General features: G+C 53.6%; 2 protein-coding genes, 1 long non-coding RNA gene and 1 other non-coding gene across 13 annotated transcripts in view; 3 read left to right on the top strand and 1 right to left on the bottom strand.

Annotated features, from left to right (window-relative positions):
• The first annotated feature begins 1,425 nt into the window (after positions 1 to 1,425).
• On the top strand, positions 1,426 to 3,503 carry LOC144330240 (uncharacterized). The gene is made up of 3 exons (XR_013396241.1): positions 1,426 to 1,669; positions 1,911 to 2,783; positions 3,376 to 3,503. It is a non-coding gene; the product is annotated as an uncharacterized LOC144330240 (long non-coding RNA).
• Positions 1,706 to 5,152, bottom strand: LOC144330237 (uncharacterized). Its single transcript, XM_077940910.1, has 2 exons — positions 5,047 to 5,152; positions 1,706 to 2,449 (listed from the first exon to the last, which is right to left on the bottom strand). The coding sequence occupies exons 1-2, from the start codon at positions 5,058 to 5,060 to the stop codon at positions 1,786 to 1,788; spliced, it is 678 nt and encodes a 225-aa protein (XP_077797036.1). The 5' UTR covers positions 5,061 to 5,152; the 3' UTR covers positions 1,706 to 1,785.
• Positions 3,702 to 8,336, top strand: NKX2-1 (NK2 homeobox 1). Of its 3 annotated transcripts, XM_028851500.2 has the most exons (5): positions 3,809 to 4,174; positions 4,442 to 4,675; positions 5,114 to 5,258; positions 5,356 to 5,741; positions 6,704 to 8,336. In XM_028851500.2, the coding sequence occupies exons 4-5, from the start codon at positions 5,369 to 5,371 to the stop codon at positions 7,444 to 7,446; spliced, it is 1,116 nt and encodes a 371-aa protein (XP_028707333.1). In that variant the 5' UTR covers positions 3,809 to 4,174; positions 4,442 to 4,675; positions 5,114 to 5,258; positions 5,356 to 5,368; the 3' UTR covers positions 7,447 to 8,336. The 3 variants fall into 3 exon arrangements, with proteins under 3 accessions (XP_028707332.1, XP_028707333.1, XP_014999072.1); XM_028851499.2 differs by lacking the exon at positions 5,114 to 5,258 and having other exon boundaries at positions 3,702 to 4,174; XM_015143586.3 differs by lacking the exons at positions 4,442 to 4,675; positions 5,114 to 5,258 and having other exon boundaries at positions 3,854 to 4,174.
• A 2,500-nt stretch (positions 8,337 to 10,836) lies between these two features.
• LOC106999400 (uncharacterized) overlaps positions 10,837 to 18,849 on the top strand; it is a 40,439-nt gene continuing 32,426 nt past the window's right edge. For 2 of the 8 annotated variants that reach the window (XR_013396229.1, XR_013396233.1), the window contains exons 1-2: positions 10,837 to 11,366; positions 11,472 to 11,651. This is a non-coding gene — a transcript (uncharacterized LOC106999400). Of the gene's footprint in view, positions 11,367 to 11,429; positions 11,652 to 18,849 lie in introns of those variants that run through there. The other 6 variants (XR_013396236.1, XR_013396230.1, XR_013396231.1 and 3 more) reach the window with 4 other exon arrangements.

Genomic DNA, 18,849 nt, shown 5'->3' with positions numbered 1-18,849 from the left:
CGCCTCGCATTCCCTCCGCAGGGCACGCCTGTGAGGGAAACTGAAAAGCAGAAGCCGCGCTCGGATGTCTCGGCGCCCCGCTCCCAGTCTGCCCACAGGCCACGACTTGAGAAAAGCGTTCCCAAAAGGAAAGTCCCCTCAAAGACTCTAGACAGTCAAGTCGGGAGAGGGAGCAGTAGAGGGATCATTCCTTCCACTGCGTCTGTGAAAGCCGACTGTCTGCACGCCCCGGGCTCCAGCGGTCCCTCCCGAGGCTTTCGGTTCTGGTGCCTGAGAAAGCAGCGCAGAGGGGGCCCTGCGAGACCCCTCCAGAGAGAAATCATCCCCCGGAGGCATTCCTCAGATTTTGGGGTTGCGGAGCAGCGACTCCCAGCGCCCATTTGCACTCCTGCCTTCCGCTCCCTGCGCCTGGTTGCCTCGATGGCACTCGCGAGCCCAGCTCAGCCCGGCCTAGAAGCCTGTGCCTAGCTATGGGAGACCCGCGATAGCAACTGAGGGGCCCAAGTGCTTCTTGTCGAAGGTGGGACGCCTAGATTCAGTTTCTATAAATCCAAAATACAGAATCAGAAGGAGTAACTCCTTCTGTTAGCGACTTTTGTGATCTACAAACTCAGGCACATGATCTTATCCTGAATTGTTTGGATCCCTAGCACAAACCAGGCCAGTACACAGGGCAGGTTGTGACCATTTTTTACACTCAGGAAACAGGTGCTAGGAGGCTGTGTTTCCTTAGCATTTCTTGAGGCACTGGGGGGGGGGGTTCAAAGATAAAAATGGGGCTCACCCTCAAGGAGGGAAGCCAGAAAACACACACTGGTTTACTCTGGCTGTGATGGGTGTGACTCCAGGGTGTGGCAGGAGCCCACAAGGGCGGTACTGCACGGCTGGAAAGAGGCAAAGCCAGGGTTCAAACCTAGGACTGACTTCTACTCAGGGGCTCCTCTCACGACCTTGGAATGCTGGGAGATCAAGAAATGATGCAAACACACACACACAAACCTCCATTACAACCCTCTCTATCTCACTGGATCCTGCAGTAACATCTGTCAGAAAGTAACTACATATTATTTGGGTGATTTATTGTGAATGTGTAAGCTCCGTGTGAGTAGGAGCTACACCTAGATTAAGGCTGAATTTTCAGGCCTAGGGTAGTCCCTGGCACAGAGCCCCAGCTGAATAAATACTGTTGAGTGAATCAAAAATGGTGATAAAACTTGAAGCAAAATAACACTACCAAGAGACAGAGTCGCTCAGCGCCCTAAAGAGGAGTGGAGGACCACAAAGGGAGTTAGAAAAAGCAGTTGTGGAGTGGGGCGGTGAGACAGGTGGTTCCTCCTCAGTTCCACCCGGTCCAAGCTACAGACCCCAAATTAGCCTTCTGTATGAGCCCTCTGTTCTTGTCTAGCAAAGTGACACTGGAGGGACAGAAGGGAGTTTCCCTGTGGCCACGCTGGTGTAAGCAAAGGCTGATGGCGATTCCGCGCATCTAGGGCCGATCCTGGCCCTGCGCCCCCTCAGATTCCCGGTCGAGCCGCAGCCAGCGAAGCAGAGCGTGGTCGGAATTGAGGCAGCGACAGTGTGAGGCTGCGCCAGGGAAAGCTCCGCGAGGGGCCAGTGTTGGGCCCTGCCCTGACCTGCTCCCCACTGTGCCCACTCCACCCCGGAGCAAGTTAGTTGCGGGATAAAGGAAGACGCGCAGACTTCGCGAAGTGGAATCGGGGTTATTCGTATTCATGGAAAAAAAAAATCACTGGTTAGCCGGGGTCTGCCCTATTTAGCATGAGTCTAGGAGGCGGCGGAAAGAAAGGACGCTCTTCGGTCAAAAGGAGGTGTTTTGGGCCATGGGAGGGACTCTCGAGGTCTTTGCTTGGATAAGCTCGGAGATACAGATATCCTTCTCTTCCCCACAGGTGCCTTAGTCTCCGGGCTTATTTTTGGCAGTGCAGAGGTACTGGTGAAGAAGGCAGAGCCGCGCGTTGAGAAGGTTAGGGTAGGAGAGGTGCTGAAGCCTGGGCGGCAGGGCGCTGCAAAGGCCCAGGCGAGGTGGAGACGAGAGCTTGCTGGTGCGCGCGAGAAGCACCCCTGCAGGCAGAGGTTGAAGCGCCGTTCCAGTTGGTCCCAGAGTGAAGCGGGAATCTTTGCCCGCCCCAGCCACTTCGAGCTCCGCTCCAGTTCAGCTCCCAGATTCGCCACCTGGCTCCAGTTCAGCTCCCAGACTCGCCACCTGCTGCGCGGTTCTTGGGGAGGGGGTTCCTTGTCCAGAACGGGGAGGGGGGTTTCCTCGAGAACTGCAGGCCCGGTTGCCCCGGGACTCTCAGAGCCGGAGGCCAGGGAGCTGCCAGCCACGTGCGCCTGTGGCCTGCTGAGAGGTTGAAAAGCTGCCGAGGGACGAAGACCCAGGGGCTGTGGAAGATTCACCCAACTCTTCCTTTTACTCAGGTCTGGGGACCTAAAGAGGGGATGGGGATCGTCATGATAATAACTACCGCATCTTCAGTGCTGGCACTGAGCTGAAAAACATTTAAAGCTTTCAAAGCACTTTGATGTGCTCTATCTTACTTGAATCTCACAAAAACATTGTGAAGATTGATCTCCATTTCTAAATGGTGTTGAGACTGGGAGAGATGTACAACATTCTACACTTGGTGTTTCTTAAACTTACCAACAACTATGAAATAATGGCGAGTCAGAGAAAGAAGCTGGGTGACAGGGAAACCCACCCCGCCTTCGAAATCAGACCCCATTCGGGACGCAGGCCCGGCCAGGTCGTGCCTGCAGACAAGGTCTGTATTCAGCGTTGCCAGTTCTCCTCTGTGGTTCGCTTAAGCCCGGCGTCGCCTCCCCTCCTTGCTTAGCCACCACAGTAATCAATGCTCAGTTCGTCCGGTCCTGAGAGCGCCCCCCAGAGAAGCCCCTGGGAAGGAAGGGCAAGGAGCGGGGCTTCGCGCTGGTCTTTCGCAACACAAGCGGCGAGCGCATCTCCCTGCGCAAACGTAGAGTGGCCTCCCCAGCACTGCCGTGGGGACCGCACAAAAACGCGGGCGCAGGTGGGAGGGCGGAGGGTGCCCTGAGCTTTCTTTAGCCTGGTAAAGAAGGTAGGCTGTGAGAAAAGCCAATGTTAGTATAGACGTTGGCTTTGTATTGAGGGAGTAAGAGCACTCTTCAAGGACAGGGCTGAAATCTTTAAAAACAAATAAAACTTTCTCTACTATAATTGCTATTAATAATTTTAAAAAGGGAGCCTGGATGAATTAAGTAGCTCAAAACTGCCTGTTCATCATCATCAGGAGCTCCCTCTCTACAAGGAGGGGAAAGAAAATGTGAAAACAAAAACTAAATTCGAGAAGCTCCTTGACCAGCGCGGTTGTCTTGCAGGTACCCGCCAGGCCCGGCCGAGGAGCGCTCTGCCCTCCCAGCCCCCGGCGCGCAGAGGAGGCTAAAACAACCAAAAAGAAAGCAAAACAAAAACAATAATAAAAACGTTTAAAATCCACGGAAAAAAACCGGAGTCGGTCTCAAAATCCGCGCCGTTCAGGGCTCCACTCGGTAGTCGACTCGGCTGCAGGCCCCGGCCTGGTCCGAACAACGCGGGGGACACCCCCGACTCCGCTGGGGATCGCAGCCCACAGCTCCCCCTCGCCAGGCGCCCAAGGACCCTCAAGGCGCGGGGCCCACACTTGAAGCCTGGGAACGCGCAGACAGGAAACCCACTTCCTCCTAAGCAGTTTCTTGCTCGTCGGATGAGAGGCGCCCAATTGAAGCAGAATGATCCTCATCTACTAATATCCAGCGTGGCCACAAAGCGACTGGCCATTTACGCCACCACTTTAAACAAAGATATTTGGTTATTCCCGGGAAGCAAGTGCACTTTTGCATGGCTGAGCTGCGGGCGGAGGCGAGCCTCAGCCCAGCCTCCCGCCCGCTGAGCTTCCCGCACCTCGGCATTCGCCCCCTCCTGGCCAGCGCTCCCGCCGCCGGGGTTCAGGCTCAGTTCCGCCCGGCAACAGACTGGCGGGCACTCACTCCGCTCCCTGCCCGCGCCCTCCCTGAAGCATCGGAGGGGAAAACAGCGTGGCTCTGGGCTCGGGTGCTGGGGCTGTGATGTCCTCGGAAAGTCAGCTTCAGCCCCAGAACCCCGCGTGTCTGGGAGATGGGCGAGGGTCAGGGACACCAGGTTTGTTCGAGGTGGGGCAACTTCAGTGACGGACCCTCCCGTGAGACCCCTTCCCATCATCCCAGCTCGGGGGGCCAGTGCTGTGTTTGCTCGGCCGGGGGTGGGGGTGGGGAAAGACCTGGGGGGAGGCGTGTTGGTGGGGGTGGCCCACTGAAAAACCACTGAGCTGCGGGGGCGGGTGGTGGCTCGGGGATCCGGGACAGCCTCCGGGAGGCAGTCGATCCCCTACTCAGCGCCCCCTCCGCCCGCTCGGATTCTCTCGGGTAGGGGGAAAGGGGGCGGGGAGCAGAGGTGTCCCTCTGACGGCGGCAGAAGAGAGGCAGACAGACTGACAGACACGTAGACCAACAGTGCGGCCCCAGGGTTCGTCCCCAGACTCGCTCGCTCATTTGTTGGCGACTGGGGCTCAGCGCAGCGAAGCCCGATGTGGTCCGGAGGCTGTGGGAAGGCGCGGGGCTGGGAGGCCGCGGCGGGAGGGAGGAGCAGCCCCGGCAGGCTCAGGTGAAACCCCCACCCCGTCCCTCGGCCCTCTTCTCCTAAAGACCTGTTCATGTCCGGGGAACCCCGACCGAATTGGAAAGTGGTTCCACTTTGTAACTCAGCAAGTTGGTTGCAAAGCAGCATTCACCTTCCTTCCTCCCAACCATCTCTCCTCCTCGGTTACTCCCCCACCCCACCTCCTGCCCTCCCCGCTCTCGGTTCCCTCCTCCTTCCCCACCCCTCCACCTCCTCCCCGCGCTCCGCTGGTACCCCACAAAAAATGGGGGTGGGGGTGTCCAAGGGAGGGGGGAATGCTTTGGGTCTCGTCTCTGCCTCTCTCTCTCTCTTTTGAGACCTAAAAATCCTGACAAGTGAAACTTAAAGGTGTTTACCTTGTCATCAGCATGTAAGCTAATTATCTCGGGCAAGATGTAGGCTTCTATTGTCTTGTTGCTTTAGCGCTTACGCCCCGCCTCTGGTGGCTGCCTAAAACCTGGCGCCGGGCTAAAACAAACGCGAGGCAGCCCCCGAGCCTCCACTCAAGCCAATTAAGGAGGACTCGGTCCACTCCGTTACGTGTACCTCCAACAAGATCGGCGTTAAGGTAACACCAGAATATTTGGCAAAGGGAGAAAAAAAAAGCAGCGAGGCTTCGCCTTCCCCCTCTCCCTTTTTTTTCCTCCTCTTCCTTCCTCCTCCAGCCGCCGCCGAATCATGTCGATGAGTCCAAAGCACACGACTCCGTTCTCAGTGTCTGACATCTTGAGTCCCCTGGAGGAAAGCTACAAGAAAGTGGGCATGGAGGGCGGCGGCCTGGGGGCTCCGCTGGCGGCGTACAGGCAGGGCCAGGCGGCACCGCCGGCCGCGGCCATGCAGCAGCACGCCGTGGGGCACCACGGCGCCGTCACCGCCGCCTACCACATGACGGCGGCGGGGGTGCCCCAGCTCTCGCACTCCGCCGTGGGGGGCTACTGCAACGGCAACCTGGGCAACATGAGCGAGCTGCCGCCGTACCAGGACACCATGAGGAACAGCGCCTCTGGCCCCGGATGGTACGGCGCCAACCCAGACCCGCGCTTCCCCGCCAGTAAGTGAGGCCGCCCCACTGCGGGGCCGCGGGCTGAGCTCAGGAGATGAGGCGAGAGCCGTCCAGAAGGCGCGGCGCCGGCAGGCTGCGCGCTGGGCATCAGGGAGGGCGGCCCGGCAGCGGCGCCAGGGACTTGGGTGCGGGAGCTGGGGATGCTTCACGCTGCTTGGCTGGGGATCCAAGAGCAGGCACTTGGTAGCGCTGGGGTCCTGCGGTCAGATGCGGGTACTCGGCGTTTCCTAGGCGCGGTGGACTGGCAGTTCTGTTCCGCGCAGAAGACCTCGGGGAGCCGAGGGAAGCGACCCCGAGCTCAAGGAGCAGGGGCGAGCAGAGCGCGGAGAGGCTAGGCCCGGCCAGGAGGGAGGCTGCCCTGTTGGGAGGCACTCGAGCGCCCGTCCCGGCCCTCTCTCCAGCGGAGTCTGGGCAGGTGGGAGGACTCGCAGTTCCAGAGGGGACTCTAAGGGGCCGAGCAGGTGCCCTCACTGAGGCCGACAGGAGAGAAGCCAAGAGGCAAAGCGTCTGGGGGCTCCAGCTTTTGGAAGTCAACACCCCCTTTCCTAACCTCTCCAAATTGGGGTCTACCGTCGGACCCCAGCTCCCTGCCTGAGCCCAGTTCGCCGCCTGTGGCCAGCTAATCCCATTGCTCTGACCTGGGCTGGGCACGAAAGGAGCAGAAGCGGCCTTTCCCCCAATGCGTCTTTTGGTTCGAAAGAGGGAACTGAGACTGAGGGAGGGCAACCAGGGTTGAGGCTGTGAGCGCTCTAGTGCAGCCCTCGACGGCACGGCCTGGGGCAGGCGCTGGCAGTTCCCCGCGGATGGGCCTCTTGGGGCCCAGCGCTAGGCTGCCTGGGTCAGGAGGGCGCCGTCGGGTTGGGGCGGGCCGGGCGGGCCAATGGCGCGGAAAACAGGGGTGGCCTGGCTCGGCCTGGCCCCGGCCGACGCTGTGCGTTTGTCGCTTACAGTCTCCCGCTTCATGGGCCCGGCGAGCGGCATGAACATGAGCGGCATGGGCGGCCTGGGCTCGCTGGGGGACGTGAGCAAGAACATGGCCCCGCTGCCAAGCGCGCCGCGCAGGAAGCGCCGAGTGCTCTTCTCGCAGGCGCAGGTGTACGAGCTGGAGCGACGCTTCAAGCAACAGAAGTACCTGTCGGCGCCGGAGCGCGAGCACCTGGCCAGCATGATCCACCTGACCCCCACGCAGGTCAAGATCTGGTTCCAGAACCACCGCTACAAAATGAAGCGCCAGGCTAAGGACAAGGCGGCGCAGCAGCAATTGCAGCAGGACAGCGGCGGCGGCGGGGGCGGCGGGGGCGCCGGGTGCCCGCAGCAGCAACAGGCTCAGCAGCAGTCGCCGCGACGTGTGGCGGTGCCAGTCCTGGTGAAAGACGGCAAACCGTGCCAGGCGGGTGCCCCCGCGCCGGGCGCCGCCAGCCTACAAGGCCACGCGCAGCAGCAGGCGCAGCAGCAGGCGCAGGCCGCGCAGGCGGCGGCAGCGGCCATCTCCGTGGGAAGCGGTGGCGCTGGCCTTGGCGCACACCCGGGCCACCAGCCAGGCAGCGCAGGCCAGTCTCCGGACCTGGCGCACCACGCCGCCAGCCCCGCGGCGCTGCAGGGCCAGGTATCCAGCCTGTCCCACCTGAACTCCTCGGGCTCGGACTACGGCACCATGTCCTGCTCCACTTTGCTATATGGTCGGACCTGGTGAGAGGACGCCGGGCCCGCCCTAGCCCAGCGCTCTGCCTCACCACTTCCCTCCTGCCCGCCACACAGACCACCATCCACCGCTGCTCCACGCGCTTCGACTTTTCTTAAGAACCTGGCCGCGTTTAGACCAAGGAACAAAAAACCACAAAGGCCAAACTGCTGGACGTCTTTCTTTCTTTTTTTTCCCCCCTAAAATTTGTGTGTTTTTTTTTTTTAAAGAAAATAAAAACAACCAAGCGCACCCAATCTCTTAAGGAATCTTTAAGCAGAGAAGGGCATAAAACAGCTTTGGGGTTGTCTTTTTTGGTGATTCAAATGGGTTTCCCACGCTAGGGCGGGGCACAGATTGGAGTGGGCTCTGTGACATGGCTCTGGACTCTAAAGACCAAACTTCACTCTGGGCACACTCTGCCAGCAAAGTGGACTCACTTGTAAATACCAGGAATTTTTTTTTTTTTTTTTTTTTTGAAGGGAGGACGGGAGCTGGGGAGAGGAAAGAGTCTTCGACATAACCCACTTGTCACTGACACAAAGGAAGTGCCCCCTCCCCGGCACCCTCTGGCCGCCTAGGCTCAGCGGCGACCGCCCTCCGCGAAAATTGTTTATGTTTGATGTGAACTTGTAGCTGTAAAACGCTGTCAAAAGTTGGACTAAATGCCTAGTTTTTAGTAATCTGTACATTTTGCTGTAAAAAGAAAAACCACTCCCAGTCTCCAGCCCTTCACTTTTTTTTATGGGCATTGACAAATCTGTGTATATTATTTGGCAGTTTGGTATTTGCGGCGTCAGTCTTTTTCTGTTGTAACTTATGTAGATATTTGGCTTAAAAATAGTTCCTAAGAAGCTTCTAATAAATTATACAAATTAAAAAGATTCTTTTTCTGATTAAAACCCCCCTTTTTGTTTGGTTTTGATTTGGCTTTAAATGGCTTTGAGGGCGGGGGCTTGGGAGGATCTTGTCTCTGGTCTGATGAGATTCAAATTGTTTGGGTTTGAGCTCAAAGGATTCTGAACCGGGTAAGGAGGTAAGGAGGCCAGGCCGAGAGTCCTTGCCCCACAGGAAGAGGGAGTTTTGTTCTTCTTTAGAAATTGTGTGGAACCAAACCTGGAGCAGTCCTGAGACTGCAATGGAGGACCGAAATACCAAACTACTTCCACCAAAAGGGAGAGGGAGAGAGAAAGAGAAAGAGACCAAAGAATTCATTTTCTGAGTCAGGCTTCTGTTGATAGGAGTTTCAGAAGTATCTACTGTGGTCTCACAAACCTGAGCCAAAGTTCTAAAACAGTGAGAGAGGACACCCATTTTAAATAACTCTGAGTGAGTTATGGTTTTTAGCGAATGGATCGCCTCTGTAGATTTGAACATCAAATCTTTATTTCTAATCCGTGGCTGAGCTCCTTCACAGAATTCGGTGGGAGGCTGTTTTCAAAAGTGAGGAAGTCATTCTGGGGTTTTATTTCTGCCCTAAAACAGGGATCCCTCTCGGGGACCAGCAGCAGACACCCACAGCCCCTGCTGCTTTTGGCTCCTTTGGCCTCCAATGGAGTAACACTGGGTGACAGGCCTGAGGACGTCCCAGGAAGGACTTTGTGAGCTGAGATTTCACTCTTTGTTGTACCGGTTTTTCTCTCTGGGATCCTAAATTTTTGTAGTAATGAATCTTTCTCCTGTTTGCAGTTCTTCACCTCCCAGCCACTACCTCCCATGCCAAGCAAAAAAAAAAAAAAAAAAAAAAAAAAAAAAAAAAAAAAAAAAAAAATCATTTTTGATTTCTTCTTCCAACCTCTAATTTCCTGGTTTACTCAGTGCTTAGGGTTTGTGTTGGGAGACCCATCAGGGATGAGAGGGAGGGGCGAAGGAATGGTTTTGAACATAGAAAAACTAGTCCCTGGAGGGGCTGTAGCCTCTTCTGGGTCACCCTTGCCAAATCTACGGACGAAAGGCAGCTGAGCGAGCTGAGCGAGCTGCGGGCAGATGCCCCTCCCAGCACTTTCCTCTAGGCCTGGAAGTATTGGATTATGGGCACTTGATTCTTATTTGGCATGTACTCACTTCTCGCCTAGATTTTCAACTTTCTTTTTCTTCCTCTCTTTCCCTCTTCCATTTCATTATGTCTGCATCTCTTCCCAATCCCTCCCTCCCGCTCCCCCACCAACAGCTTGTGAGGAAAGCAGACTGGCCGGAGTCCTCGCTCCGGTCCCAATAGTCCTCTTTGTTGACTTCCTGGAGGCTCCTCTGGGGTGGTGCCTTAGGACTGGGGGCTAGGCCGGGCTTTCTCCCTCAGAAACCTGGGCCTCACTGCTGAGATACAGTTTCCAATATCCAGAGGGACTCGAAGATACCCAAGAGGATGGTTGGGTCTAGTGAGTGTGCTGGTTGAAAGGCGGGGAAGGGAGATTTTAGCAGGTCTCACATTTTGGAAAACAAACAAAAACCCGTAAAGTTTGACCACTTGCGTTGGAATGGTCAGCTGTGGTTCCGGGACCGGGAGTGTAGGTGGCTAAGGCACCCAGCTCAGGCCGGCCGGGAAGGGGATGTGGATACTGCAGCTGCTGTTTGGCTCTAGGTCCGGATCCCACGGAATTGGAGCTTCGCTAAACCTGCCCCAGCTTAGCCCAAACCCGGGCGGGGACCTGGCTGGCAGTGCCCGGCTGTGGTCCAGGCGGCTGCCCCGCACCCCATTCTAACCGGGAGCAAGCCTTTGGGAGTCACAATTTGAGTAGGCTGTGGTACCTTCGGTCTTATCATCTTTGCACTGGATGGAGTTTCCAACAAGTACATTCTTCTCCTCGACGTCTAGAGTCGGCGTAGTTCGAAGTCTGTTTACTTGTCCCGGGGAAAGGTGAACTCAGTTGGGTTTGGGGACCGAGACAAACAGGACCTCAGTCTCTTTCTCCCCATCAATCACGATAGCTCCATCCGCTCCCGCTCCCGGCTGGGGGACTTGTAGCAGCTGCAGGAAGAGACCTAGAACGCATTCTGAAGCGTTTCATTAGGGAAATAGGTGGCGCTGGGAGCAGTGCAAGAGGGTTCCGCAACCTGGGGACACCCTCCGCCCCTACAGCACCGTCGGCTTCTGGAAAGCCGACCGTCCTCCTTTCCGGGAATCTCCTGCATCAACTCGTGCCCAATTTCTGGCCTCCCCTCTCGGAGAAATCGGCCTTCTGAGGATGCCCCTGGCGCTGAGGTGCTTGGAAGCTTCTGAGGTTTGGGAGCAAGTACAGTTCACCCCGAGATCACTGCGAAGCTTTGCCTCCGCCAAAGTACCCTACCAATCCCTAGGCCCCAACGGCTGCGAGGAGTGGGGGAGATTTTGCACACTGCACCCCCCCTTCCTCCTCTCCCCACCCCCACTTCGCCATGTAAACACGAGGACTTTCTCGAGAGCCTTGGAGAGCCGCTCTAGTGGCTTCGGGCCCTGAAACCCCAGACTGGGCTTGTTTGATGTTTAGCATCCCAAAGCGGCTCCCCACCCTGGCCCCAGCCTGGGAACTGGGAGCTGTGGGCAGGAGAGGAAGGAAAGCAGCTCTCTCAGCTAGCAAGGGGGTCAGGGACTGGGCCAAGCTCAGAAGAGGGTAGAAGAGCGAGACAGATACGCTCCGAGTAGGGGAGACAGGGATCCCGGGCTGTTGCGACTACCAACAAGGGCACGCACTGCGGTCCTCAAGGCCAGGAGGCGGATGGGGGCAGGGAATGCCTCAGCCAACAGGGCAGCGGCTCGGCCCTGCTGCTGGCCCGGTGGGAAGTAGCCTGGGGCCCAGCGAATGAAATCCGAGTCTGGCCCGGGCAGTCTCCGCTAGAAACGCTCTGGGCGCGCACTCCTGGAGACGCGGATGCCCCGGGCGCTCCAGACCAGTGTCCTTGTAGGAGGCTTCTTCCCGAAGCTTAGAGTTTGGCCTTTCATAGGGAAAGACTTGCTGGTGAGCCTTCTAAGGAATTTTAAATCTTCCTGGGCCAGGGCTGGGAGCGAGCTCTAGTGACAGTGTCTTGGTCTGGCATCCAACTCTCCAATTTTGAGGCCGCAGGGAGGAATTCTCAGACTTTAGAGGCCGCACAGCCTTCAGCGCGCTCACCGCGTCCAGGCGTCAGTGAGGGGCTATCTCGAGGCGCGAGTGCACAAAAGGTAGCGCGAATCTCTTCTCAGGCGATCCAGATAAGAGGAAATGAGAGCGAGGTTTTCTGACTTCCAGCTCATTAGGGACCAGGTAAGGTCAATGCTTTCTCTATTATGTCTTTATCTTAAAAGCGGGTCAATTTAAGATAAGGGAAAAAAAATCCAGGATCTGTGTGAACCGTGCTGATAAAGACTGACCCCTTTTCTGAACTAAAAGCAAGCCAGGCAGACATTCATTTTCTATAAACAAGAGAGTTGTTAGAAGCTGCCTTGAATTCTGATCGTATGTCTCCAGACATCGCTCTCCCTTCCCTGCTCCCCACCCCCCAATTATTAGCGCGAGGAAGCGGAGTAGACGATTTTATTTGTGGAGAACTCGGAAGCCCATTGGGAGATGAGAATCTGAGATGATATGGTTCTTAGGCATGGGCTACTGGCTTGTTTAGTTCAACTAGGACTTTCTTTTCGAATGGAAAGAAAGTGACAGACACGGGTATTGGGAGGGAGGAGGCTGAATGTTTTCTCTGCTGTTAGATTCTGGTTAGGAGACGCTGGACACCATGTTCCTCTTGCTCTCCCTGCCTTCCTAGCTGGCGCGTTCCTCCTCGTGCAGTTGTGTTTCTGAGACTTCAGGCCACCCTCTGTGGGGCCCAGTTTAGTAGCTTACCTCAACTTGGAGCATAGGAAAGTTTTCTGGTGCCCCTTCGGCCAGTTGCTCCTAGAAGGAGTCTTATTTTCAGTCACCCTCTCTGGAAAGTTTGTCCACCCAAGCTGAGGGAACTGGATATGGATGGGAGTAGATGAAAGTAAGTTTTACTGAAGGGGGTCTGCATGTGCCCTTATCCTCACCTCATGTAGTTGTGTTTCTGAACTTTCTTTAATGAATCTCAAAGGAATGGAGAAAGAGCAGACTCAGCAACTTGGCAGCACAGCTCTTGCCTCAGCTGAAGCCATAGCTGAAGTGGCTGGCTGTATTTCTCTCTGATAGTGACCTAATGCCCAACTTGGTGGGCATCGAGGCATGATCCTGGGCTCCTGTGCCTCTCCTCGTTTGATAATGTTTCCCGTTTGACCTCTGCTACCTAAGCATTTATTACCCTTGTTGTTATGAGTTGTAGCCAAGTTTTGGAAAGGGTTAGATTTAAATCCATTTTGCTGTTTTATCTATTTTTGTTATTTGTAGGACACTTCAACATAAATTGATCACTGTTAGTGTTCTGCCTGAAATATAAATAAAACATAACATAAATGTGGCAGGCAAAAGCACTTGTTAAAGAAAACTCTTGCCTCCCACATAAAATCCACATCCGATTCTGCTTACTCTGTAAGTGATTGCACACAGATTTCTATGTATTTATATATATGTGTGTATAGAGGTATATATACATATGTATCTATCTTATACACACGTATATATAAATATCGATCTATCTTACACACATATATTTATTTTATAAGACATTCAAAACGAAAAATTGTAGTATAGAATTCTCAGAGATTTTACAGAACCCGTTAGATGCAAGAACATTGAATAAATTCACTACCTCAATTAAGGTGTCTCATTAGTTTCCTGAAAAATTCAAATAGACCAAAACCCTTTAGTTTTACCCACTTTAAGTTAGAATATTTATTTATTGTCATGTGAAACTCTGGATAACTAATTATGTTTTAGGAAATATTAAAATTTTTCCTAAAGAATTTGAACTTGGTGTCTGAGACACAGCTGTGGATAAGACTTCTTGAGGCATTCTATAACAAAAAAAATATTGTCCCTTGCTGAACTTGCCCACCTATAAAAATCATTGGTATAAATACTACTGCCCTGGGGCAACAACAGCAACAAACAAATGAAAACTGTTTCTGCTCTGCATTGGTTGCAAACGTCTTCTTGATTTCAGCCTTTAAGCCTTCACATAGTAGTGGAAATAAGAATGCAGGTCTGAGTGTTGTCTGACAGCAAGGAAAAAGGCAAACTTTTTTTCCTCTCCCTTTTCCCCTCTATTTCACACATTTCCAGAGAATCCGGTCTTTAATTGTTAGACCTTGCTGTTAGTAACAGCAGGCTGTTGGTGGAGTGTTAAACATTCTATTTCTAGAGTATTGGTGATTGCTGATCATTCATTTCTATAAAATCAGAGATATCAGGCCATGAAGTATCTTTGGATATCCTTCCCCTGTCCCTGTGCTCTGGATCCAGTCTATGGTAAACGACCCACAACAGGTTGGCCTCTACCTTGCCTGTATTCTCCCTCCTAATACTACTGCTCTAAAGGTCCAAAGCTCTAGGAAAACAAGACTTTATTTGGCTCGCGTGCTACTGATTTACCTGATCTCTCCAGCACACGCGGGGCTGAGTGCGTGCGCGCAGAAGTAAACCTGGGAATTACCGTAATGACACGAAGAGGACCGAGAGCTAGTTCCTTTGAGCTGACTGCACGCTCTGCCATAAACCTGGAGACTCAGTCAGTGTCTAAGGAACTGGATATACCTATGTGTAAAGCGAACCTCGCAAAGTTATGGTCCCAACAGAGGCTTCCAGAGCATTAGGTCTCTGAAGAGACTTGCAGCGACAGACTTTTCTAGAGGAGACTCAAGCCGCAGAGGATTAAATCTCTCTCTCTGCCTGGCCACTTGATGGTGCCTCAAGGTCTGCAAGACCTGGGTTGCGACTAAGGGCCTGGGGGGCTGTGCAGTGACAGCTTCTTCCTTCCCTTCTGATTCTACTTCAGAAAGAATTGCAACTCTCAAACCACCGTGGTTCACACAGCACACATTCCTACCGCAAGCCACAGCAAACAGAAGTTGTAGCTAGTTCATTACTACCCACTGACCCGGCAGTATTAACTGAAATGTTGATTACTGCTCCCTGGCAGTACTGTTCCCTGGCAGGACTCCTGCGCCTGGGCCTGGGTGCAGTAAACTTTGGAAGTGCTGCGTTGTATCATACCTACAACTCACACAATAGAAAAAGCTCAGACATCTCTCTACACATCTACATAGTCCATTCACTTCATACTGAAATCAAACAGAAAAACTTTTTAGAAGTATTTAACAAAAAGCCAACCGACTTATGGCCATCATTTAGCACTGGGTGGGGGTAAAGAGAAAGAGATACCCTTTGAGATATATGGTAGCATGCAAACATGTTCACATTAACCTTCCTGTATTAACCATTTTCTATCAATTACAATGCCACATCAACACAATTAGTGGTTGAAAATTCTCAACATGGCTAAATACTTAGATTGCATTGGTGGTGCGCCTGTGAAAGCTAGTTGGGGGTTGTGTATGTGGTTCTGCTCATTGGAAAGACAGAAGAGAGAAAGGGGGCTGGAAAGGGGACTGGGAGAAAAGAGAAACAACTGTTCCTGGTGAAAGTGTGTGGGCTTCTGACGGAGGCTGGGGCAGCTGAGAAGTGCTGGTTATATATAGCTAGGTCAAAGTGATGGGGAGGTGGGGGTGATGGTGGATGACTGTGTATATACTGTGCCTGTGGTGTTTAGGGGGTGATCCTAGAGGGAAGGGCCTGGGAGACGGCTGGGAGGTGGTGTGTGTACCATGTCTGAGCTTTGGGCCGGTAACACAATGGCAATGTAATTATCTGGCTGAAACACGCTCAAATGGCAAAAAGTTGCAAAATAGATCGACCTCCCAGAGAAGAGACAGAGCTGGTTACAGAGGTCTGCAGCCATCATCCTTTTTTCAATACATTTTAAACAAGAGGATCTAGCTAGTGATTCTGATTCAATACACATAATCAGTTTGCAAGTCTTATTTCCATTTGAAAACAGGGCCATTTGCAATCATAAGAGCCGGACACGCTGAAAGATACCGAGCGCATTCCGAGCAGATGATGGGTGACAGAATCTGTAGGCAAGCACTAAATATTTTCTTCCAGCTTCAGACCTTGGGCATCAGTCTTCGGTCCCGACGTATTTTAAACGGAATATTACTGTTGAATATATAATTGCTTAGAAAATGGAGACTCCATGGTTGGGAGGAAAAAACCGGCAAGAAAGGTGACAGAGGAACCTTGTTGATTGTGCTTCTCCTCGGTACTGGTTAACAGTCATTTAATGAAGAGTCTACCCATTGGGTAGAAAACTTGATAGAAAAATTGAATTGGTTTTTAAGGGAATGGCCGCCAGAAGGGGTTGCCGGGGTTAACATTCTCAGGCTGGAGCTGCGAATCCCTGGCTGGGTGTGGCCGGGACTGGCAGGGAGTCTGCGGGGCCTTCAGGGAAGCCCAGGGACAACTTTGCGACCTCCCAACGACGCCGCCAAAGACCTGGGGGCCCCTCGCGGCCCGGCTGTTCCAAATGGGTTGCCAAGTGTCTAAACTAGAAGTGTGGGCACTTGAAATCGCGAGCTGTCTTAGGGTCTCTCGCTGCGAAAGTTTGATTTCCAGGACCAAGAGAAGCAGCTGTCCCAGGCGCTTAGTTTCCGGCCCCGCAGCCTCATCCTTCCCGCACCCCCCACCTCTCAGTCTCCCCAGTCCCAGTCCTTACCCCGCCCACCCGCGGCCTCTCTCCAGACACCCAGCCGGCAGCCTGGCTCTCGGCCCCCGCCCGCCCCGCGTCCCCGCGTCCCCGCGTCCCCACGTCCCCGCGCCCCGCCCCGCCCCGCCCCCGCCCAGGTTCTTCCTCCAGTTCCCGCGCTGGGAACAGCCTCGGCCGCGCGCCCCCTGCGGACGCGGCCCCCAACCCCTCCTGGAGATCACAGCGGCAAGTCTGGTGTGCGGAAGAGTAGAAACTTCACGGGAATTTAGATCCCAGAATATACAAATATTAGTTCACTAGGTAACGACGATGATGCAAACTCCAACTTGTAGGGCTTTAAAAAAAAGCTCTTAACGCACAATCTTTCTTTGTACAAATAAACGAAACCAAACAAAGCCAGCGAGGTACTGCTGTTTCCCTGGTAAATTTTCTTAAGGAAAAGAGAGATTCCGTCTCTGCCCAGATATCAACATCTAACGAATTTTCTAGGAGACTGAAACTCAAGCTAATAATAGTATGTGCTTAATGCTAATTCCATTTTTATTTCAAAGGGGGGTAATTTATCAGCCTCTTCAAAGTGGTGCCTCGTAGGCAGGTGCTGTGTTTTTGGATATCCTTGTAAAGCATTTTTGCTTCTGGGAAGATCTCAGAAGAACCAATAGATAAGATGTGTGTATGTCGGGGGATGGAGGTGGGATTCTTTACAGCTCATGGCCCTGCTTGTTCAATTTCCTGCAAAACTCATTCTAAAAGCCCCAGGGTTCTCTTTAATAGGGGCCAAATGGCAAGAACCCCAAAGAGTTAAATATTTCATTCTTCCTCCCTATACCTCCTTCATTGCGCCTTCCACCCCCAGCTATAAATTCTAGATTTTTTCTTTCGTCTCTGGAACCCATCCTGTGGATAACTGAGAGTGACCCAGAGGCACTAATCTGCCCTGGGGTGAGGTGGGGGTGGCAGTGGAGGTAAGGCCTCCCACAAGCTCCCTGGTTCTGCAAACTGGGAGGACAGAACTCCTATAACTGGCAGGAGGTGAGGGGGATGCTGGGACCCACAGGACCTAGTCTGCTAGGGGAAAGGGAAACAGGCTCCCATGACTGAGGACACAGCCTCAGACCAGGCGTGGCTGGGTGGACAGGAATGTGGTGCCCAAAAGCAGCAGAGATCCAGGACAGGAAGTTGCAGTCATCTGATAGCCCCATAGAGATATATTGCCCACATGACTATTTCTAGAAGTGGTTGTGATTTGTGTTGATCCCTTCACACCCTCCCAGGCCCAGGATGCACAGGCGCTCGCTAACCCAAATCTTCAGGTGCAATCCTGGTCAGAGAGAAGAAACTTCAGCCTGCCCTTCTCAGGGAGACCCCTTCTGCCTCCCAAGTGTAGGTGTGTGAGACCCTCATTATTACCCCAAGATCATGTGCAGAAGTATCAAACATCTTATTCTTGTTTTTACAGCCTGGTGCGACTTTATTATCTACTTTTCATCTGTTTCTTCATCCTTCCCTATTTTCCATTTCTTTATTGCAATGCCTATGTTTTCTTTGCTTTCTTGTCCAATTCCAGTCATGGCTGCAGTCCTACTTTATAGGTAATTCGGCAATGTTTATCCTAATGTCAGTACTAAAAGGAAAAGTAGAGAAAGTGGATGGGCTAAGTAATAAAGAATGAAAGCCAGTAAGGTCCATATGGGAGACCAGTTGGGGAGTAAGAAGACCAGAGAACAGCCAAGGTCAGCCTATCAGAGGACTAGGGAGAAAAATGATGGAAGCAAAGAGAAGCCGCAGCCTGGAGAAATTCAATTAATGTCAGTAGATGGGGAAGAATGAGTACAGCCGGGACCCAAGGCATATGCCTCCCCTGGAGGGGCATAGAGAGGGATAAGGAGGAAGCAGATGTGTGTATGGCAGTCTGTCTCTGAGCTGAGGGGCAAAACCTAGAAAAGCTGGCCTTCCCTTCTTCCAGGCTTTAAGAAGGGGAACTGTCCTGCCAGAGCAAATTAAAAGGCTGGGGAGTCCAGGGGTCAGGACCAGGAGTTCGCCTGCCGAACCCCAACCTGCTCCTCCACCCTGGACAGCGCCGGGTTCTGTACCCTGTGGAGGAACAGATTCAAGGGAACCTGGGGGCAGAGGGCAAGGCCAAGGGGAGAGGAAATAGCTTCTAGAAACTTCTGTGGAGACAGGCAAAACTCTTTTTCTGCACACGTGTCCCATTCCTCCTCCCTGTAGTTTGGAGAGGGCATTTTAGAAAAAGAGCCCCTTGGTTTTCCCCGACCCTGCGGTTGGACAGCGCCCCCTTTATTCTCCGCGAGCGCGGCCTGGACAAAGGCGTCACTTGGAGGGAGCCTCAGCTGCCTGGGAACTCCAAGCGGAACCCACCCCGCTTCCGTAACCCGAGTCGTTTCCCAGGATGGAAGGCGGATCCCGGCTCCCCGTGATCAGGCTAGGCCGCAGGTTCTGGCTGGGCTGCACCCCCCAGGTCCCCGCCCCCAGCCCCCACCCCCTGCCCCGCTGGCCGGGCTCCGCAGGGCTCTCGCAGTTTCAGAGCCCCGGGACCCCGGCGCAGGAGGAGGCCTGGGCTTGCCCGGTGGCTCAGCGTGGAGAGAAGGAGAGGGGAGTCCCCCGCCCCCCACCCTCCAGGCTGCTTGGGGACTTCGAGGGGCTTGGAATCCGGGTACTCCTTTTTATGAGGTTCAACACACTGTGAGATATTTTAGCTGCAACACAACCCTTTTAATGCCCAGTATGACACCGACTGTGTGAACGAGGCCCTTATTTGCTTGGTGAACG

This window comes from Macaca mulatta, chromosome 7, assembly GCF_049350105.2.
Source record: "Macaca mulatta isolate MMU2019108-1 chromosome 7, T2T-MMU8v2.0, whole genome shotgun sequence".
Lineage (NCBI taxonomy): Eukaryota > Metazoa > Chordata > Mammalia > Primates > Cercopithecidae > Macaca > Macaca mulatta.
The sequence above is the reverse complement of the archived record's forward strand: the minus strand, read 5'-3'. Positions and strand labels throughout refer to the sequence as shown.